Raw genomic sequence first — 22,899 nt, forward strand, 5'->3', positions numbered from 1 at the left:
ACTTCATCTTCACAAGTCAACGAGTCACTCATTTATCAAAATATATGGAGCAAAACTTTAGAATATGGTTTCGAGCAAGAAATCTGAATTGCCAAAAAAACAACCTTAAAAGATAACCACGAACATGCAGCTGCGTAACGATACCACTTAAGCATGAAACTACATTTAGATTGCATGGACTCAAAATAGTGCACTTGAACGCAACATAATGGCAGAACAACATAGGAGTGATTTGTTGGTCGCAACCCTTTCTCAAAGTTCGTCCTGCAAAAGATGAAAAGCAAGACTTCAGTCCAATTTTTATTGGCAGAAGTACATATCAAAACAAGTCCAGTGGAACGGACAAGCCGGGACAACTCACATGGTAATCGTCCATGTAATCGTGACGATGCTGCAAAAACCAAAATGGCATGGTAAGTTAGCGCATGAATATGAAGAAAGAAGAGTACGGAAACCCCAGAAGGAAAATGGCACCAACTACACTATCTATGTCGAACGTGTTATATTAAAAAAGAATGCCGGAATGTGTGCGTGTGTAGAATTATCAAATGAATCTGGGAGCTAAGGATGAAGAAGGTTAAAGAGAAGGAAAACTTTGCATATGTTTGCGAAAATATGAGCTGTTGATTAGCCGGCGTCGCCTAATAAATTTTAATAAAGATAATATTTATGAAGATTGTGTGTTATCCATACAGCTCAGGTCATGGAAAGGGAGATGGGGTGTATGTCACATAGAACAGCTTGAGCAAGAGAGACACTTACCTTCCTGTATCTGTCTCTGTAGCGTTCCTTGTCACGATACCCTCGATCATGACCTCTTTCTCTTCTCCTTTTTTCACCTTCCTCTCTCGCTCTTTGAGCTTCCTGCACAAAATGACAAAAAGAGAGGTAAGGTCTCCATTGATCAAATTTAAAACACTAGAAGTAAGCCATGGGCTTGATCAGAACCTCGTCTTCTTTAGCTTTTCTCACTTTTTCTGCTTCTTCAAAGGCTTCTTTTTCAATCTACATAATCAGAAAAACGACATAAAATAGCAGAGAAGAAGAAGTTAGATGGTTTGCGACCACAAAGAGTTTCTTTGTTAGAAATAGGAGCAGAAGCCAACCTCCCTGTTGGAAAATACTTCCTCAACTACTTTCTTTGCATATTCAGGATCATCACAAACTAAAATGTTGTCATAAACAGATCCTGCCTTCACCTGACAATATTGAAAATGGAAACCGCCATCAAAATAAGAACATGAAAAATGTTATTTTGCTGAACCTTTACGGATCGACCTATTAAGACTCACCTGCCAAACTTCGATCCCAACATACTTGATGGGCTTTAGAACATATAGATCAGGATCATCTTCAAAATCTGACAAAAAGAAAATAAACATTCAGAGAATTTCGGAACGATACTCAAATTGCAGCCACTAGTTCACCATACCAGGATTATCAATCCAAGGGATCTTCCACTTTCCTTTATAATTAGGATTCTTGATTTTCTGTCTCATGAAAGAAGTGTCATTAGTGTGTGTGAGTACCATCATTAACATTCAAAGCAATACTTTGATTAAAATCAATAATACCAAAAGCATGTTACCTTAGGCTTCCACGGTCCCTTGTATGCAGGATTTGGAATTTTTGTCGCTTTCCATATTCCATCGTCTTCTTCATCCCAGTCAGCTGGCTGCTCGTGAAAACAAATAACCATGTACATCATAATTTTATCTTTCTGATTTGCTAGAAGTTTGCGACAATATTCGATAGCAAGTCACCTCAAGAGTCATGACCATCATTTTCATTAACTGAGTTGAAAGCATGCTACAAGTTCGTTGAAACCAATGCCATTAGATATGTTAATGCTATTTTCAAACAATATTTCATCGAAATGCATTGTTGAATAGGAGAATGTGACAATGTTACATGTATGTTTATGTTTGGAAGGGAAAACAACTTAACATTACCAGAATGTGTTAGGTTATTTAGGTTTTTTAATGTTATGTAATTAGTGTAAAGTTTTGTAGGTTATTGTCACATACATTATAGGCGTGGATGGTGGATTTCAAATCCGTATATTTCAAACTCATACATCCAAAGGCGATCTTTGCAGATAATTAATTACCTTCTTTGCCTTTGGATCAGGTATCTCCCGAGGAATGGAATCATATCCCTGCGATTTTAACATATATATGAATAGATATCATTAACATTATATACAACTGAAAACATGCTATATGCCGCAAATCACAATACCTCAGGTTTGACATCATTTGGATCTTCAATATATTCCCTATCATCCCAATCTGCAGGCTAAAGACGTATGCAGGAAATCAAAGTACTATCTAACTACATTGTATTTTGTTCATTCATCTGCAATAAACTCTGCACTCAACTCAAAAACAACTTTAAAATTTGAACTGTAATGCATTAAAAATCTTCAGCCTAACTTCACGAAGAGTTTAATACACTGCCTTCGAGTTGAAGACAAATAAAAAGCAACTTAAAATCCATGATAAATTATTTGGTTTGATTAAGACCGGGAAGATAATATGATGATACCCTTTTTGCCGTCACTTCTTTAATTTTTCTTGGAGGTAGGATGTCCCAGTCCGTATACATGCTTCCAGATTCTCTTTCTCGACCATCAATCAGGATGCTATATGTTGCATCGGGTCGAAGAATGAATGTGTAAAAATGGGTTAATTTGTCTGTTTCGCATTGCAGATCCTTCTTGATGGGGTAATTTTGACCCTGATAGGAAAGTATGACATGAAGTTTCTTCGTCTGCGTGCCACAGATATCAGGTCCAAACATTAAACTGCAGAGATAAAAAATTTAAACAATTTGAGACCAACAAGGGAATTCCTGGAAAGGTTCCATGGAAGAATTTGTTCCATAGGAAAGTACCGTTTGGCAGATTTATTATTCAAACAAAGTTAAGAACTGAAATACGAGTGTAAACAGTTTGACAGCCATACCAAAACTACAGCGCAAATGAATGTATAGTTTAATGAACGAATTCTGCTAAAATGGCTTCATTTCAGGAAAAAAATTATTGCCGCACAAACCAATCATGAATCTAGGACCAAGTCGATAAGGGAACGATAAAAACAAACTTGATAAAATTTTGATACACTTGGGTTCATATGAATCGATGTCGAGCAACAAGCAGAGCCATTCCATCAACTTTACAGAAACCAAGACACGGAGAACTTTGTATACCTGTAAGGTGTGTCACCACCAAATTTCTTTTGGTTAACATAACCAGAAAGAAGCTTCAAGTAGCCTCCACCGCATTCTATGTCCTGCTCAAATCTAATGGAATATTGAACAACCAGGGTTCTATTCTTATTGTCGAATTCAGGTATCTTAGCCGATATGGCAGTATGCCTAGCGTCAATCGCGGTTTGAATACCTGAAAAGAATCAGAATAATCTCGAACGGATCTAATTCAAAACAAGCTATTTATGAACTTCCAGATACGTGGAAATGCAAAACATCAAGTAAATCATAACTGATTTTCACATAGATGCAGTTCTATATGAAACAGCAATCTTAAGAATACCGGCCAATGCTTGCCAATTGCCATTCTTATTTCTAATTTTCTTCTTGGTCACACCTACCTTGTTGAAATGCTGGTAGATTGTCTCAAAAACAAAACAAAACAAAAAAAACTCCAAACCGCACAGGAGCCACACAAACTGAAGTGGGGTCAATTCTCATAGAAGTGCGAATTCTTCAGTCTTTTTCGTTGCGCTGATGAAAGAAACCATGAACTAAAGCGTGATATGAAGGGTCAAATCTCTAAAACATGTCATAATACAAGTGACATTGGCAGCTACCAACTACAAGTTCATGTACGAGCACATTGAGAGTAGATAATTAGAAGTCACAGAAAGTCGAACCATAATATTTTCTTGGAAGTGTAATACACTAATACTAGCATAGCAAGCATATTGTAGAGGAAACCGAACCTTTATCATCAGGATCACCGTTCCACTTCCCAGCAGTGTGCTTAAAAGAACCAGCTTTTCCTTCACTCCTCTTCCAATCCGACTTCACCCACCTACTCTGCCACCCATCTTTTTCCACACAAGAATCCCACAAACACGCACATTAACATTTTCAAAAACATCCACTCACACCGCCCAAAAAATTAAAGTAAAGGGGCCAAATAAACTTCATTCTGATATCACAAATCAAAATAATACACAACCAATAAGCAACTGCAAATAACACGTTTCTTGAATCTAGCAAGAACTACCCAGTTCGTCAAAATAACTAGTTTTATCATCACTGATGGAACCAAAATAAGCTAAAAACCAAATTTGTAGACACTTCCAAATCAAGTAGAACATACTTCAAAAAACCTTCCACTAGATTTCAGTTCAAACTCAAGATTCTTTGCATGATTCCAAACAAAGCAAACAAGATTGAAGAAGCTCAGCATACCTTCAAAACGCTCCTCAAATATGATTTCAGCCAACGAAGAGCTAATGAGTAGAAATACGGCTCCAAACGTAACCAAATTTGCTAATAATAGCTGCTTATGCGCCATTTTGGTGGATGAGTAAAGCAGCATTCGGAGCTAATTATAGAGATTTATTTTGGATTTTGACCCTTGTATTGTGTAATAATTACGGTCAAGCCCAGTTGTAATTGGACTAAGAATGACTTTTGAGATCTCCAATAAGTTTCCATTGTCACGTTGGATGGACCAATGAGAATTCACTATGAAAAATTATTTAAAAAATATGAAATAGTCTCACGAGTCAATTTTATAGTACATATATCTTATTTAGATCATTCATTAAAATCATTATTTTTTATATCAGAAATATTATGTTTTATTATAAATACGAGCATAGTGACGTGTATCATGAATAAAAATCAGTGAGTTCGTCTAATAAGAGACTTAATAGAGTGACATTTGGAATACGACATACTTGTGGAAATTCAATTTTAATTTTATTTAAAAAAAGCGAGTTTTATGTATTAAAATGTCACAATGATGGAGTAATTTTTTCACTAGAAGCTTATGTATGAGTATTTATTTTGTTTACAAAAGTTCGGTTAATTTTAATTATTAAATAATGAAATATAAATAATATTCACATTAATTTTCTCTTGTAATATCTGGAAATATTGGGCCCAAATTTAACGGAGAAGCTGCATGAAAGACTCTTCCGCTAGGGAGTCTCCGCATCGACTCCGACTTCTGTGGAGGAAACTGAACCAAAATCTTTTTTTAAGTCTTCGAAGTCAATTTCACGTCAATCACAAATTATATTCCAAAATTTCGAATTATTTGTATTTTATTTAAATTATTTATTGAAATTATAAACCACCTTAAAAGTTTATATCATTTTATTTTGTTATAGTTATTGTTTTGTACATAGTACATAAATTTATATGTGAATACAATATAATTGATAAACACATTATGTCAATCATCGTCTAATACAAACGTGATATTAATTTTCAGCCGAAATACAAAAATGAATATTTTATTCAGTGTTTCATTGTTAAGATCTATATGTATATGAAAACAATAAACATTTCACTTTGATAAAAAAAATCACTTTATAGAGAAAGTAACCAAATTATCATACATATTAATTTTAATATTTAATTATAACACTCTGTGCATCGCACAGGTGAAATACTAGTACATATAAAAGCAGAGTTTTCGTCAAAATGTCATTTCTAAAAAAAGAAAGATATATCATGAAAATTGAAATATGTGTACTGCAATAAATGATAACTTCAATTATTACTTGCATTGATTATATCAACTCATTTAGTTCAAATTTGAATTTAATTTATTTTTATATTAATTCAAATATAATTTATGTATATATATAAAATTTTCAGTTAAAATGTCATTTCGAAAAAAAAGTTATATTGAAATATGTGTACTGCAATAAATGATAACTTCAATTATTGATTGCATTGATTATATCAACTCATTTAGTTCAAATTTGAATTTAATCTATTTTATATTAATTCAAATATAATTTATGTATTATATTTTTTTTATTTTTTATTTAAATTGAAACTAATCTCTATTGAAAACATAAACTACATTAAAAAATTTACATTGATTATATCAATCAATTTAATTTGTGATATAATCTTGTGTTACTATGATATATTTAATTTTTATTACAAATTGTATAAATAAATTTTAAATACAAATAAGTGCAATGTTAAGCATCACTTATATATATATATATATATATATATATATATATATATATATATATATAATTTTCAGTCAAAATGTCATTTCGAAAAAAAATTATATCATGAATTTTGAAATATGTTTATTTCAATAAATGATCATTTCAATTATTATTTTCATTGATTATATCAATTCATTTAATTCAATTTTGAATTTAATTAATTTTTATATTAATTCAAATGTAATTTACGTATTATATGTTTTTTATTTTTTTATTCAAACTGAACCTAAACTCTATTGAAAACATAAATTATATTAAATTTTTTGCATTGATTATGAAATCAATTTCATTAAAAACAGTATAAATAAATTTAAAATACGAATGATTGCAATGTTCAGTATCACTCGTGAGGTAAATCATTCAAAAATACTTTTTACTATTTTAAGTAATTTTCTGTCCAAATTACTTACTAAAAAAGAAATACAATATTTAGTTAGTTAATTTAAATTTTCTAAAAATAAAATTGGTTGAGTATTAAAAGTTATCACTACAAAAAAATTTTCAAATAGACATTAAATTATCATTTAATAATCATAAATTTTTTATCTCAAATGCATATTATTTCGAGATTATCTTCATTTGAAATAATTAATGTATTGTAGTTTTTTTCCAAAACCATATGTATATTGTATATCTTGAATTTTTTTCTTAAAAATTCAAATAAGAGAGCCCAATAAAATTAAAAAAGATATTCAAAAGAGTTTCAAATGAACATTAAATTACCATCAATAAACATGTATATTACCCTCAATAATCAGAAATGTTGACACTCAATACATGCAATTCGATATTTTCATAATTTCAAAGAGTTAACGTATGATATAATTCTGTCAAAAGCATCCAATGTATAATATTTGTCCCTTGGTATGTTTTATTTGAATTTTAAATTATAAATAATGCAATATCACATATTATATTAAAAACCATTTTTATTCTATTTATCTTACTAAATTTATCTACTCCAAAATTGAATTCTGAAATGACTCATTTTTTAGTATCATAGCTGAGTTGAATTCTTCCAATATGTAATGTTCGTTTAAATTTAAATTTGTTCGTTATTATGAACTACATACATATTGAAACAACGAGACATTAAGTTTGAAATCCGACTTTCATGATCGAGAAGTAAAAAATATTATTCTTCTATTTGTAGAAAATTTCAATTATTACGTATTTACCAATGTGATAATTTTTTTCTATATTTCAAATATCACGAATACATGATAGTATTAATTCCCGTAATGGAAATGATTAAACAAATTCTAAAGAAATTACGCATCTTATTAGGAGACACATTATTAAATTTATTGGCATTGTTTTGGAATACACATAGTAAATGTTAATAAAATAATTTTTTTGTATTTATTTATAATCTCATATTTCATTTTTCTTTAGGAATAATAAGCTGTTGTGTATCTTATGAAGAGAATTTGTAGATAAAATAACAAAACATTTGAATAAAGGTATTGATGAAACAATTATTGTTATCATTCAAATGTGTCAAACACGTGCAATGTCACAAATTTGTTTGTGAATGTGGATTTTGATGAAATTTTTTAAAAATATTTTTCATTAATTTTATTGAATTTGATTTAAAAATATTTTTTTATCTCATGTTAAAAAATAATAATATATAGCTTCTCAAAAATTAAAAAATTAAATATATATTAAGGTCGGTGGTCGACATCAATACGCTAAACACGATAAGCATAATGTCATTGGCATATGCTAACACAATCAAAAATTTTGATATATGATAGTGATTATTAGCCAAAAAATTAATCGACAACAAAATAGTTTTTATAATTATATTAATTTTTCAATTTAATTCTATTCATTTTTCACTAAATTTTAATAATATCATCTAGTTTTAATAATAGTACGTATTTCAAGAATACGAGAAAAATATTTCAAAAGATCAAGATTCTGATGTCATTAATGAAAATAACTCAGTTTTAATATTGGGAGTAGCAGTTTAGAAAATTTAAAAATACACCAACATATAGTTTTATTATCGACAAAAACTTGTGTGAGACGGTCTCACGGGTCATATTTTGTGATACAGTTATCTTATATATTACTTTTTACGCTAAGAGTATTACTTTTTATTGTGAATATCGGTAGGGTTGATTCGTTTCACAGATAGAGATTCGTGAGACCGTCTCACAATAGACCTATTTTTTAATATCATGTGTACACTCAAGTCATGTATTGTTATGAGCATCGTTGAGGTGACACACACTTATTAGATATGATGAAACTGTATATCTTATAGTATAGATTGGTTTAAAGTCGAGTATATATAACAGACATTATACGATACACGATGAATTTCGCTCGAATAGTATTTGGTGGATATTAGGGGTGATCACGGTGCGGTTTTGCGGTTTTTTTAAAAAAATTCAAACCGAATTGCCATATGCGGTCGGTTAGTATTTGGAAAATTAATCGCGGTTTTACGTAAAAAATCAGCCTTGCGGTTTTGAGCGGTTTCAAGCGGTTGCGGTCGGTTTTACGGTTTTTTTAATGAAAAATATTAGAACAGATTCTAATTTATTTGTAAACAATAACAATATATTATTTTCAAATATAAAATATAATTCAAAGCATATAACAATCAAAATAGATTAACCAATAATTAAGATTCAAAACTAAGTTAATAATTTAACAACACATTCACAACAAAAATGACATTTACACTATTTTATCATTTTTTTACCTTCAGACTACAAACACAATATTGTAGCAAAAAAAAAATACTTTAATAAATGACTAATATAAAGAATAATTAAGAAAAAGATAAGTTTTATTTGTAAGAATAATAATTTTAAAGAGAGTTAGGATATAATGAATAATGACTTCTTTATTTGAATATGTTGTTTACAAATTATTATAATTCTAGGCCGAATATTATGATAAGCGGTTTAGGCGGTGCGGTTTTTGGCAAAAAAAAATAACCGAACCGCGTATGCGGTGCGGTTTATGATTAATATTTTTAATCGCGGTTTTTATAAAATATTATGAAAAACGGTGCGGTGCAATTCGGTTCGGGCGGTTCGGGCGGTTAATAAAAATATTTGATCACCCCTAGTGGATATATAGTAGTGGCATCCACCCCCTATAGCCATATTCTATTCGTATGAATAAAATAAAAATTGTCTTTCGGTTCCAAATTAGAGGAATGTGATGGTAAAACTTCGTTTGAAACGACGTGATCAAAAAAAGATTACGAGATAATTTTGAAATTGTTTGATAATTAAATTAAAATTTTGACCATTATAAATTTTTATCATAACTTTATATTTAGAGAGTGAATAAGTATTTTTATTTATTTACACACCTAGAAGTGTTGATCACATTGGCTTTGCTAAATAAATGAATGAATTCAAGAAATCAACGATCGAGATTTTTTGTTTTAATTTTACATATAAAAAGTGAAGATGTATTTTGGTCATAGTACTCAAGAATGAATACCTTTGCTTGGATATATAGATGTGATTAGATATGATAAAAAAAATAGTCCGATTATTAAAATTTTTGAGTCAATGTTGAATAATAATTGATAAATTAATTACTAATATGTTTAATTTGATTCATTAAATTCGAGACAAAATATTATATTACAATTTTATCATTTTAAAATAAATAATAAACATAAATAAAAAGATAAATATGAGTCGGTCTAACGGATAATGACATGTAAATTATCTTTCGTCCAATCAAACTCTTACCTCATATATAGGGATGCAAATCCTAATATATTAGTTTTGGATTATTATTTATGGTACGCATAATACACGAGTTTACTCAACATTAAGCTTGGAACACTGCCTAAGAATGAACTGGCGGGCTTGGGATACAAGCTGCTTAGATTCAGGAATCTCGGGAAAAATGTAAAAGGCATGAATCATGGTCGGGTACTCCAGCAAATATGCTTCTTTCCCGGATCTCTTGAGCCACTCGTAATACTTTTTCTGCCAATCTTTGAGCGAGTCGAATCCCGCCACCACCACCATTGTCGCCGGGAAATCTAACTTGGAGATGTCCGCTGCGTTTGGGCCGCTCACGTTGATCACTTCGTGGTCTCGGTCCATGCCTCCCCCCTCTGGTAGAAATGCTTTCCACATCCAATCTGTTCGTTTAACCGATACGAGTAGGTCGACTTCCGCTAGCTCTGTCTCTGCTTTGGTGCGTTCCTCTCCGCCGAAAAACGGCTGGATGGCCACAATTCCGATCACCTTCATTTCGAAGCAGGATAAGTTGGCATCGATTTACTCTTAGGGTGTTATTTGATGTCGTTAATAAGTATGAATTATTCGACCAACAATCGACTCACACCAAAATATACCACCGTATAATAATTAATTATGCTATATAAACTACTTATATTTATCAATTTTTTACCACTCATATTAGAATAGGTATCTTGTAATACGGTCTCACAAATCTTTATATGGAAGACGGGCCAACCATACCGATATTCACAATAAAAAGTAATATTTTTAGCATAAAAATATAACTTTTTCATTGATGATCCAAATAAGAGATTTATCTCACAAAATACGACCCGTGAGACCGTCTCACACAAGTTTTTACCCTCATATTATACATCGTCTTATCCGACGAGTCCAGCGGCGCCGAATGTGTTAGGTTTCATAAAAACGAAGTTCAAGGGGGAAATCCCTTCATTTGAAAACTAATCATAAATTTGAATGAAATTATAAGACGAATTTCGAATCTAAATTCACTTAAAGCGCAGCCATATTGAAAAACAGCTTTAAAAAAAGGGTTCACTAGGGTTTTTTTTGTTAAAAAAATTTAAAATATTCTTTATTATTACTATATATAAATATGGCCCATTTAAAATATTCAAATTATTTAATTTCGGCTCCACCACTTTGTTTTGAGCATGATTTAATAAAATATAATATAACTACACTGTAATAAACCAATTATTCGTCATTATTTTTTTGGTGGCGTGGTTGCAAATGGGAAATAATTGCTCGTTTTACAAAAGTAATTCATTCAGAAAGCTGGTTTTGCGCCCTATGGTTAGTGATCATCCGACCTAAATTTGAGACGAATTCTCGAGTTAAACTCTAATTGTAACAAAATATCCAACTAAAAAAACTTGCCATGCCATATTTCATTACCGTAGCTTTAAAAAAGAATCTCTAAACTACATATTAAGCCAAAATATATTATAAAAACTAATGTCTGTCACTCTTTTATAATTATCGCACATCAATTTTAACCAATTGGTAAAAACTTATGTGAGAACATCTCACATGTCGTATTTTGTGAGACGAATCTCTTATTTGGATCATCTATGAAAATATATTACTTTTTATACTAAGAATATTACTTTTTATTGTGCATATCGGTAGAGTTATCCGTCTCAAAAATAAAAATTCGTAAAACCATCCTATCAAAGACATATTCTTAACAATTTAGCTTCGAAACAAAAATTAAATTTTATCTTCAATTATATGGTGACTATATTAAAAAATGCATGCTCACTCAAAAAATGTTTAAAAAAAGAGAGATGCACGAGTGCCAAAATCGTAATGAAAAATAATATTTAATGATATTATCAAAAAAATATTTAATTATAATTTAATTATAATTATAACAAGGAATATAAATAGAGAAATATATATTACAGTATATATTGTATTGAAAAGATTGGGTAAAGGTTGTCGTCAATAAATGGGGTACCTTGAGGTGCGTGAACTCTGAGCGACACGCTCGGACGGCCACGTGGTGGGCTAGATTCCCTCCGGCACTGTCTCCGGCGAGGAAACACCTCGACAAGTCAGCATTCGGTGGCAGGATACGATCCTTCTCCTTGTCAAGGAATTCCAGGACGTCGAAGCCGTCATCGTATTGCGCCGGGTAGCGGTGCTCCGGAGCCAGCCGGTAGTTCACTGAGACAACAACGGCGGAGACCTCGCGAGCGAAACGACGACATACGGCATCGTAGCCGTGGAAATCAGGGGTCAGGTACACGAACCCCCCTCCGTGGAAGAAAACGATGACCGGGAGATTCTGAGAGTGTTGAGTAGTAGTAGGGACGAAGAGGCGGAACCAGAGGCCGCGGGAGGAGTCGACGGTGACGTCAGAGGTCTTGACGCCGTTGCGGGGGTTAGGATTCGGAGGCACCCTGATCCCGCAGTAATCGAGGATGTGGAAGACGCGGCGGTTGACGGTGCCGTCGGGGCGGCAGGAGAAGTCGGTGATGCCGTTGAGTATGAAGAGGGCGATGCGGGTTTTGATAGGAATCGAGAGCTTCGCCACAGCTTCTTCCGGGGTCGCCATTTGAGAGTAGTAAGCTAGCACGGAATTGTCTCGTGAACCTGTGTTATTGACAAGGAGTAATTCATTTTTTAATGTCAATTATTCTTATTTTACCGATTTTTTTTAAATATTATTAAAATCTTAAAAATAAAATAAAATCATATTATTTTAATATATTAAATATAAAATTGAAAATTTATAATCAAATTTAGCAAATTCAGCAATTTACAGATTATATATTTAACAACTATACTATGTCTCCCGTGCAACGATATCACGAATATTTATCTGTGAAACGGGTCAATCATAGCAATATTCATAATAAAAAATAATACTCTTAGCATAAAAAAATAATACTTTTTCATGGATAATCCAAATAAGAGACCTGTCTCACAAAATACGACCCGTAAAATCATATCACACAAGTTTTTGTCCAACAACTAAGCCACAACCACCAACAAGACTAAATTAATTACTTACCGTATACGTTATTTGATAAAGATTATAGTTCAAAACTAAACTAATCACGTACGTTTTGAATATGCCTACTTTATTATCTTTGGTATAACAAAATACTCGTCTTTGTAAAAATCCAAAATTGTATAAATCTTCGATATAAATAATATTTTAAAGTTGGTTGGGTAATTAATTTATAAAAAAATAATTTATATTGAATTTACGTTAAACATATTAAAAAAAAACATGTCTCAATCATTCTTTAAAAAATATCTTTACTTCAAATATTTTATTTATAAAACACCAAAAATATTTTTAAAATTTTTATCCAAACCGAACCCAGATTAATAGTCTTTTTGTACCTACTTTACATTAAAAAAAGTGTGTAAAGGACCATTAATTTGGTGTCATATTTTAATACATGTAGGCTAAAAGAATGATTAGTAAATAATTTAGTTCATTTTTAATTTAGCGAGGCCTTTGATTATGATTGAAAGCACTCACTATTTATATTATTTGTGTGATTAAATATCTCTTCTCAAATGTGTGATAATGTATAAATTTTGAATAGTGATAATGATAAAATTATATATTGACCATAATACATTTGAATTGTCTTCTTCAATATAATATAGAAATTAAAATTAGTGAAATTTAATAATTAATATAATATTTAAATTTTTATTATATTTTTTTATAAATTAATTTCATATATTTTATTATTTTCAATCATTTTAAAGAAAATAAATTGAATCTATCTTAAATTAAATTTTTATAAATTATTAATCTTGTTAATTAATTTTTTTATGAAAATAAATATTTATTAAATTTTAATTTATTTCGTTTAATGATTATAGTAATATTTTAAAATATATTTTTAATAAATATATTTTAATTAATTTTAATAAATATAAATTATAATTATAAATATTTAATTATCTATCAAATTATTTGAAGAATATTTATAATTATTTTAAACATTAATAATATTGTAATTATTACTGAAATTTATTTAATATTAACATTCAAAATATTATTGTTATTTTAGTTATTAAAGTAAATGTATATTTACAAATTTATTTCTATAAATATATTTAAATTAATTTTAATAAATATAAATTATAATTTAAGAATATATATTTAATTAACACTTGGGGAATTTTGGTTATTGCAATAAAATTTACAAAATTAATCTTTCATTTTAAAATAATACCAAAAATCCATATTATTTATCTCACCATACTATTAATCTATATATCTCATTTTTAATCAATCTAATTATTAATTATCTACTTATCCCATCAGATGTATCAAACGGAGCCGTAATGTAAAATATGGTAAAACTGAAAGTTAATAGATCAAATTATGATTTAAAACACGAAAATATATCAAAATAATAATAATAATTCTATTATTTTTTTTAAGATTTATTTGTAAAAAAATATTTTTTATTACTGAAAAAGATCACGAGGTGTTGTATGTGCAAACATATCGAGAGTAAGCAGTACTTTTGTCTTAAACACGAGGTACCTTTTTTGAGGATAATTGAACTGATTCCTAAATTATTGTATTAAATTCGGAGATTTAATCAGTAGTGCGCACCTGACCTACAACTTTGACTTCGATAAAAATAATAATATTAAGTGAATTGCCTTCGGGTAGCTGAGTTTTTTGTCGGAAAATTATTGAATTTAGTTGGCAGTTGAGTTCATTTCACCAGCAAAATTAAATTGTCTTTGAAAGTACATTTCACCAGCCATCTAACTGTATAAGAATTTTTTTGTCGGGTAGCAATTCAAATATTATACGAGTATAAATTCTAAAATAAGATATTAAAAATATAATGAAAAGAAGTTTAACAATTAGACACACGAGCAAGAAGTATTAGGGAGGATATTATAGATTCAAAAGAGCAATCCAGCGCAGGCATTTTCCTGAATGTGTATTCTATATAGAGTAGGTCTTTTGGGAGACGATCTCATAAATCTTTATCTGTGAGACGGGTCAATCCAACCGATATTCACAATAAAAAGTAATACTCTTAACATAAAAATTACTAATTTTTCATGGATGACCCAAATAAGAGACTCGTTTCACAAAATACGAATCGTGAGTCCGTCTTACATAAGTTTTTGCCTTCCATTATATATCATGTTTCCTTTTAAATATGCATTATAAAGCCCTTAAAAGATAATTCAAAATTGACAGTGAGCGTTTGATCAATGGTTCATCACACAAAAATTCGATTATTTATGGGACAATACCGTGGCGCATATCTATTATAGTTTGCAAGCTAATATATTAGTCTAAAGTTTATTCAATGTGAACCGAAAATAATGATTTAGTCATCATAAAAAAGAAAAGTTGGCATCATCAAATATGTTATGAACCGAGACATGTGATAGTAAAAAAGCATAACAGTGTGTTTGACAACCATGATTTGAGAGGATTTCGTGGGATTTGGAATTGGATTTGGAAATTCAAGTATTTGAAATTCTATTTGGTGTTTGGCTTAAAATTTAAAAATGATATTTACAAATCCATTTCTTGTTTGGAAAAAAAATGATTCGAATTTGGAATTTTAAAATTTTACTAAACTACTCTTAAAAATCATATAAACATAAATAACTAAAAAAAATTTAGAAATTAATAATTCTTCTCTATTATTTGTATTTGTAAATTCAAAGATTAATTATTATTTATTAATCATAGTTCACATAAAATAATAATTAAAAAATCATCAAACAACTTCAAACTTTAACATGAAATTAATTATTAAATGTAAAAAGAGGCTTTGGTAATTACTATAATTTTTATTATATTAATCAGTAAATAACACAAGAAACTTATAAAATTTAAACGAAATCTTTCAACTTCTAAAAAAGTTGAAAGAAAAAAAGTTTAACCATTTAGAAATTTTTGGTGGAAAATGATGTATTGGATAAAAAAGTAATTTTATGTTTTTAAAATTCAAATCTCACCAAATCTTATCAAATTTGATGGAATTTGGATATACTTGTAGAAATCTCATGAAATCCTAAGCAAATTTGAATCCTTTTTTTTTTAGCATCTTGCCAAACAGTAAAAATAAGATTTTGAAATCCAAATCCCATGAAATCCTCCCGAATCTTGGTTGCCAAAAATACTGTAAAACATTCCAAAAAAAAAAAGAACACTGATGAATACTAGTCATTCAAACCTCAATAATAGTATAGAAAACAAAATTACTTTTAAACTAATCGAATCAAATATGTCATAAAACGTGTGAGCCAAATCGTATGGATTTATAGAAACTAGAGAAAATCTGGAACATTTTTGTTGTTGATAGATTGTTTCAAAACATAAATGGATCAGCAGTGAAATTAAAATTTTCTCTTTAGGTTTTTTTTTATGACGATGAAATATGTCGTCGATATATTTTTGTGTATATTAAATAAACTCTCGATATGACATAATAACTTGCAAATCACATTAATCAGATTAATCGTATTGGATAAATAATGTGTTTAGAAGGGGCAATCCCATCCACTCGCCACCCCCCTTTCATCCATATCAAGACATAGGCCTTGGATTTTCATTTTATGTGATCTTAAAAAAACACCATCTTTATTCCAAAAAAATAAAAATAAAACTATCTTTGTTACTAGAGTTCCATAACACTTGTTCCCTCTAATTTCTAAGAATATTCTCGTATATTACATAGGTCCACTGGCCTTAGATATGAATATCCCGGGTTTAAACCTGTCTGGCGGGTCTAGACACCCTATTTGAAGCTGGGCGGGTCTAGAAGCGGGTCCGAGGTCAGTCGCAAGTTTTAACGGACCCATCCCTTTATACATATAACTATTAATATATTTATATTAATATCCTAATACATTAACCTTGATTCATAATATTTTGATCTCTTGTTGTTAATTAATTTTTAAAATGTTATATATTGGATTTAATTTTGATGAATATATATATTTTTTGAGTGTTATATTGCATTTTTATTAGAATTAAAAATGTATGTAACGGGTTTGCGGGTACAACTCAGATTGAGACCAACCGTGTTTTCGTGCGGGACGATTTCGAGTCAAGGTCCATTTTTTTTCTTGATGAGACAAGCTTTGAGATTGACCGAACTCGTTTCATTGTCATCCCTAATTAAGCTGATCTTCGTACCTAAAAGAATTTAGGAGCAAGAATTGCATATGCTTAGGCTGTTTTGGGGTATAAACTGTAGAGAATTTACTCGGTCATAGTTTATGGGCCTAGGCCCATTGGTTTTGGGCCAAATGCAATCAATCCTATGGGTTTTGAGGCTTGTTTTGAACTTTGAACAACAGCAGGATGCTCCTGCCTAGGGTTTTTGTCTGCCTTGCAGGTTATTCAAAAAGCTTAGACCCAACCTCTCGCCGGGAACAATGGTATTATTGCTAATCACACTCTTTAATTGGATAATGTATCATCTAGTTTAGTTGAGATTTAGAATTTTGTTTTTCTACGTGGAGACTGGAGAGACTTGGATGTGAAATGTTCGAAAACTTTCAGTAAATGTCAAAAGCATACGCTTTGTTTAGTTTGTGAATGAGGATTTGGGTTTTTTTTTTCTTTTTCATTTTTAGTGGGATTGATAGGAAAATCTCGTTGCTTCGCTGATGTTGGATTACATCTGAATGAATTTGTTGGCTTCAGTGATGTTGTAAAATCATGATTTTGTGATTTCAACTTCAAAGCCATGTCACCATCTAAACCAGATTAACCTTGAAAGTTGGAGCTTTTGGTGTTTGAAATCATAGAATTCAAAACCAAAAAGCGTGCGTTCTGCCATGTCGATGGGGCCTAGCCGTGCCTTGAGACAAAACGCCAGCTTTGTGGTATGTGATAACCATGATTAATGAAAAATTGCTTATAAGCAATATATGCTTATTCTGTCAGCTGAAAATTGCTCGGTTATATTTGAAGATTTCTATAAGTATGATATTGCAAAATGTTTTTGTGATCCATTTTTTAGTGCAATTATTTTGTAGTGTATACATATTGACTTTCTAGTTCTGTTCCTAGGAAGACCTAGAATGTTTATGCGTCTGCGCCAGTTCGGTTTGCTACTTCTAAATTTTAATCTTAAGTTTGCTTTCAATTGATATCTGTTCTCAGTTTCTATGTATAATAACTCCATGAGTGTGCCACATACTAAAATATTTAGTTTAAAATAGGTCTTAAAAGGGGGGAATTTGTCAAAAAATCCCTATTTCCATTCTCAACCTTCTCTTTACTCCCTACGCCACTAAAACTTTGTTTCAACTCCCCATTTCTCTCAAATTTCCAAATTTACCCTTATATGGAGAATGGACTTGTGGTCATTGGATTTTCCACATTTTATCTTCTGCCATAAACTCCATTCCATACTCTAGCCGTTTCCAAGGTTTGTGTTCCTCAAGAAACTCTAGTCCAAGAATCAGTCTATCTGGTTCTTTTCCTGGAATACCTTGAATGTGAACCTCCAATTCTCCGATATTAATCAGTCCTTGGTAAGTTCCTATCATCGGTTGTTCCAAATAGTATATTGAATTACAAGGAAATTGATTCCTTTGTTTTGTAATATCAAATACTATTTCTACTTCCTTCCAACCTTCTGGGCTTCTAAGTTTTCCTATTGTAGAAAAACTTTTTGGCTCCTGTTGGGTTTCTATGACAGGCGTTTTTCTCCACCTGTAACTTGTTATTCTATCTCCCTGAAAAGATAGTCTTCTTGATTCCAAGCTAAGACTTTGATTCCTTTGTAGAATCGGTTTGTCTTGTATTTGGATATCTATTTCCTGTATTAATGGAAACTCTACTCGTTCTGGATAAATTGCCTGAGCAACTTTTCCAAATATCTCAGGGATTTCAATAAACTCATTTCTAATAAACAGTTCAGAATGATGTGTATTAGATATAGCATATGAAATTTGATAGGTAATAGAATATGGCCTATTACCTTCCTTCATCAGCTTTTTTTCCTTGAAGTTCTGATGCAATGTCAAGGCTCGGCTGAAATCTCGATCTGCAAGGTTGTAGGCTATCCTTGGATAGATTACTCCTACAATTTTTCCTGCACAGAGGTTTCCTGAGATTGTTCCCAGTACTGAATCTTGTAGATTCCCCATTCTTTTATCGCATATAACAATATCGATCGGTGAATCTATCCCTTCTTTGAAAGTAGTCCTTTATCATAATCTGGATTGCTTCAATATAAATCCAGGACATAGTCCTTGCTACTTCTATCTTGAGTTTTTGTAATTCCTCCTTAAGTTCCTGTAAGTTCCATCGGGATTGTCATTTCCCTTCTAGAAACTTTATAGATTAGATGATGCTTTCTGTTTCTTAGGCCAAGACTTCCTAAGAACTTTTCTACTTGTCCTGCAGAGAAACCTTGATATCTCTGTAGACTCGGATTTTCTCTCATGATTCTTTGAACCATATTATGAGATATTGTTGTCTGGCTGGAAAAACCCAGACAGATCTTCATGTGTTTCGTGTCGAAACACCTCGTCTTCAGTCAGATTCCGATTCTGTTCCATCAGAGTCTTCCTGACTTAAGACTTCTTCTTCTTCATATATACTTTCATCTGAGGCGATGTCCTCAAATCGGTATACTTGAATAAGATCTTGGTAATAAACTGCTTCTTCAATATCCGGGGTAGGATCAAAGCGTTTAATCCCTCTTTTTTCATTTTCTGGACAGTTGGTCGAGATATGACCTCTTGCTCCACATGTCCAGCAATTATAGTCTTTGAAACTTTCATTGGCCCGAGTATGAGCTCTTCTGAAAGTTTTCTTGGTAGGTGTTCTTCCTGTGCTTCGAGATGTACTCGATGCCTGGGATGATATCTTACTTCTCGATGGTCCGCTTCTTTGTCCAGATTTATAAGATCTGGCTTTCTGTCTAGACCATACAGTTCTTGGTTTCCAAGAACTTCTTCCACTTCGAGCATAAGGATGAGTCCTGAAACTTTTCCTTTTATGCTTCTGTGGTTTACTTCCAATAATTGTTGGAAGATCATTTTCCTTACAACACAAAGGAGTTCTTTTGTTGATACCCCTTAGGCGTTTGTAATTCTTTTGTAAAAATTCTGCCAATTTTCCTTTAAGGAAAGAGGCTCTTCTTGCCAACGTATCTGGATTACCAGGTACGTATTCCCTTATGAGCATTTCTCTCCAAGGGCTTGGCATTTTTGCGAAGAAAAGCTGCATAGCTATATCTTCTTCGACTCCTGAACTCCATCTATATTTAGTGAATAACATAATGTATTCATCCACCAAACATATGTCATGTAGTTCAAGACTATACAGAGCTTTGAGTGTATTTCTTCTTCTTCTCTGTATCTTGACTGTTGAAATAGTCTACCCCTATAAAATGTGCTTTAAATAGGGTAGCTATTTTTCCAGCGATCTCACTAAGAGATTCACCAGCTAGGACTGACTCCTTCATGTCTAATGAAGTCATTTCCCAAGCAATTTTCACTGATCCCATGAGACTCATTTCCAACAGTTTAATGAATCCTTCTTTGTTAAGATCAAGTGTTCCTGCTGCAATTCTCATAGCAGATGTCCAATCATCTATGAGATCTTCTCTGTTTTTGAAGTCTAATACATCAAGGTTAAGCATAACCCCGTAAGGATGTATAGGATCTAAAACATTTTTCCCATAAGGTGTTTGGTGCAAAGTAATTTGATTTTTCCTTGCCCTTGTCCCTGCTGGGTGTGATCATCCACCAGTATGGAAATCAGATTGAGATTCTCTCATATTTACATTCTGAGATCCCACACTTTCCCTTGGTGGTTCTTGTGAAGATGGACCAGGTTATAGCAGGTGGTGTTTCACCTACTGATGTGTTCATCCTTAGATCTACTACTTTGAGATTTGCGAAAGATTCCGCAAGCTCTTGTAGATCCTCTAAACCAATTCTTTCTAAAGTTGTCATCAGATCAATTTTTTTTCTGAGCCAGACTTGATTAGATTGATCATCTTTTCTTCTTCAGTCAAAGGTTTTGACACCACTCTGGCATTCCCTTGTTGATGTAACAAAGGTTCAGTACCAAAGGATGGTGGTAACCAACTTCCTGAAGTTCTTCTACTGGAACTGGGTTGTTGTTCCAGTTTCTGAATTCTTGTTTGAATATCCTTTAATATTCCAAGAATTTCTTCTTGGGTTTCAAGGATTTTCTCCACTCGTTGCGGTACAAAATATAGCATATTGCCTATAATTTTGTACTGTCTTCTGAATTTCCCTAAGATCTGAAGAGAGCTTAGATGAATCTGGAACTATCTCCAGAAACTTATTTGTTTGAATCATAAGTTTACCTGAGGGTATTGATGCTTCCCTTCTGGTTTCTGAGATCTAACAATAGTTAGGTACACTTGTTTATATTCCAAAATATTGGAATATTCCATGTAAATTATTTTTTTCGAACCGTAGTTCGGATTCATAATTTTTTCAAAATTCTCCTTCTCATACAATTAGTTACTAGTAATAATAAAATTTGTGTTTGAAATAAATTAACCATTCGCTCTGATACCATTTTCGAAGTGCGGAGGATCAATTAAAAGAAAATAGAGAATAAGGGTAATTTTGTCTTTTTTATAGGTTTAGGGAGTTAAAAGAGAGTTTTGATGGCTAAGGAGTTAGAGGCAAGTTAAGTTTGGGTTTAGGGATTTATGAGCAATTTCCCCCTTAAAAGGTTGTCATTTTTTAAAAAAAATAGGTTAAATTAGGTGTAGGTGCATCAGGATTTATAGATAATTCTTGTTCCAATTTTTTTCTAGTACATGTAATTTGCCACAATTTTGGAGTTCCGCTTCATTACACATGAAATTTGTACTTGTTTTAAAAGAAAAATGGAAAAAAAAAGAGGAGACGCTGAGGGGGAAACCTCCCCCCTAGTTAGCCTTCTCTTCATCTGCAACTATCTTTGCGTGCTTTAGGCCTGTAGCCTGTTTCACACTACTTTAGTCAAGTCATTCTAAATATAACTTTTTAAGAATAAGTTATGTAAACTCTTGTGCGCCGATTTGCGATTTGCAGCCTAAGCAGATCCATGAGATCAAGGATTTCCTTCTCACTGCGAGAAGGAAGGATGCACGTTCTGTTAAAATTAAGAGAAGCAAAGGTGCTGTAAAGTTCAAAGTTCGGTGCTCCAAGTACCTTTACACACTTTGTGTGTTTGATGCGGAGAAGGCAGAAAAATTGAAGCAATCCCTCCCACCAGGTATGCCGTTGTTATTTCGACACCCTTTCCTCCCTTGTTTATGTGTTTATTTTTATTGTCAATTTAAATTGTTACTGCTATGATTTCTTGTTGTTTCGAGTAGTGCATCTTTTTTGTGCATGATTTGCATTCTTTAGATGTGTATAATAGTTGAGCGAGTTGGTGCTAGAAATTGCGCTACTTGGGTTTTCTCCTTGGGCATTTCTAAGTAGTTACTTTCATATTTTCGTTGAACTTGATGACCGATTCTGTAACTCCGTTTATTAACTGGAATCGTTCTGTTATTCGTAGGTCTGAGCGTCCAAGACCTCTAGAGGTGATGGGAAAATGCCGATTTTTTTTTTGTGTCTAAGCTTTTGTCCAGCAGTGTTGAATTTAATGCCGTATGTTTTCCTAATGAATTTTGGTATTACTATGAAATGCATTGTGGTATTTTGTCACCGTCGTCCCAATTGAGAAATTATATTTTATCGTGTGTTTTTTCTTTGTTCCAACTGGAAATATTAAATCACACCAGAGAATCTTGAAAATTTGTTTTATATGGAATGTTGTGCATGTATAAATATGACATTTTGGAAGCCCCGGAATAGGGTGAAGGCCCATGTCGACCTACGTCGAAATTTGGTGGTAAATAATTAAATAATGAATATATATTTTGTTAAAATGCTACATTAAAAAA

General features: G+C 31.6%; 3 protein-coding genes across 5 annotated transcripts; 1 reads left to right on the plus strand and 2 right to left on the minus strand.

Moving 5' to 3' along the window:
• Nucleotides 1-8: 8 nt before the first annotated feature.
• Nucleotides 9-4,589, minus strand: LOC140817096 (calreticulin-3-like). The gene is made up of 14 exons (XM_073176686.1): nucleotides 4,441-4,589; nucleotides 3,963-4,070; nucleotides 3,211-3,403; nucleotides 2,548-2,806; nucleotides 2,242-2,298; nucleotides 2,111-2,158; nucleotides 1,589-1,675; nucleotides 1,433-1,490; nucleotides 1,293-1,360; nucleotides 1,107-1,199; nucleotides 949-1,005; nucleotides 763-864; nucleotides 362-391; nucleotides 9-264 (listed from the first exon to the last, which is right to left on the minus strand). The coding sequence occupies exons 1-14, from the start codon at nucleotides 4,568-4,570 to the stop codon at nucleotides 253-255; spliced, it is 1,302 nt and encodes a 433-aa protein (XP_073032787.1). The 5' UTR covers nucleotides 4,571-4,589; the 3' UTR covers nucleotides 9-252.
• A 5,383-nt stretch (nucleotides 4,590-9,972) lies between these two features.
• Nucleotides 9,973-12,605, minus strand: LOC140817100 (probable carboxylesterase 18). The gene is made up of 2 exons (XM_073176692.1): nucleotides 11,952-12,605; nucleotides 9,973-10,471 (listed from the first exon to the last, which is right to left on the minus strand). Exons 1-2 carry the CDS (start codon nucleotides 12,549-12,551, stop codon nucleotides 10,037-10,039), a joined length of 1,035 nt encoding a protein of 344 aa, XP_073032793.1. The 5' UTR covers nucleotides 12,552-12,605; the 3' UTR covers nucleotides 9,973-10,036.
• A 4,677-nt stretch (nucleotides 12,606-17,282) lies between these two features.
• Nucleotides 17,283-22,731, plus strand: LOC140816656 (large ribosomal subunit protein eL38z/eL38y-like). 3 transcript variants are annotated; one of them, XM_073176047.1, is made up of 4 exons: nucleotides 17,333-17,395; nucleotides 17,664-17,845; nucleotides 22,037-22,220; nucleotides 22,512-22,731. In XM_073176047.1, the coding sequence occupies exons 2-4, from the start codon at nucleotides 17,798-17,800 to the stop codon at nucleotides 22,532-22,534; spliced, it is 255 nt and encodes an 84-aa protein (XP_073032148.1). In that variant the 5' UTR covers nucleotides 17,333-17,395; nucleotides 17,664-17,797; the 3' UTR covers nucleotides 22,535-22,731. The 3 variants fall into 3 exon arrangements, with proteins under 3 accessions (XP_073032150.1, XP_073032148.1, XP_073032149.1); XM_073176048.1 differs by having other exon boundaries at nucleotides 17,378-17,395; nucleotides 17,726-17,845; XM_073176049.1 differs by lacking the exon at nucleotides 17,664-17,845 and having other exon boundaries at nucleotides 17,283-17,395.
• The last annotated feature ends 168 nt before the right edge of the window (nucleotides 22,732-22,899 follow it).

The sequence above is a fragment of the Primulina eburnea genome, chromosome 16 (assembly GCF_022965805.1).
Source record: "Primulina eburnea isolate SZY01 chromosome 16, ASM2296580v1, whole genome shotgun sequence".
NCBI classification, from domain to species: Eukaryota; Viridiplantae; Streptophyta; class Magnoliopsida; order Lamiales; family Gesneriaceae; genus Primulina; species Primulina eburnea.

Excerpts from the sequence above, each read along its gene's own strand:
- LOC140816656 (XM_073176047.1), top strand. The coding sequence starts at position 17,798 with ATGTCGATGGGGCCTAGCCGTGCCTTGAGACAAAACGCCAGCTTTGTG. Across the intron at positions 17,846-22,036 it reads GACAAAACGCCAGCTTTGTG|CCTAAGCAGATCCATGAGAT; the intron begins GTATGTGATAAC and ends TGCGATTTGCAG. Across the intron at positions 22,221-22,511 it reads GAAGCAATCCCTCCCACCAG|GTCTGAGCGTCCAAGACCTC; the intron begins GTATGCCGTTGT and ends TGTTATTCGTAG.
- LOC140817096 (XM_073176686.1), bottom strand. The coding sequence starts at position 4,570 with ATGCTGCTTTACTCATCCACCAAAATGGCGCATAAGCAGCTATTATTA. Across the intron at positions 1,361-1,432 it reads CCCTTGGATTGATAATCCTG|ATTTTGAAGATGATCCTGAT; the intron begins GTATGGTGAACT and ends TCTTTTTGTCAG. Across the intron at positions 865-948 it reads GAAAAGCTAAAGAAGACGAG|GAAGCTCAAAGAGCGAGAGA; the intron begins GTTCTGATCAAG and ends CATTTTGTGCAG.
- LOC140817100 (XM_073176692.1), bottom strand. The coding sequence starts at position 12,551 with ATGGCGACCCCGGAAGAAGCTGTGGCGAAGCTCTCGATTCCTATCAAA. Across the intron at positions 10,472-11,951 it reads CAGAGTTCACGCACCTCAAG|GTGATCGGAATTGTGGCCAT; the intron begins GTACCCCATTTA and ends TTCGAAATGAAG.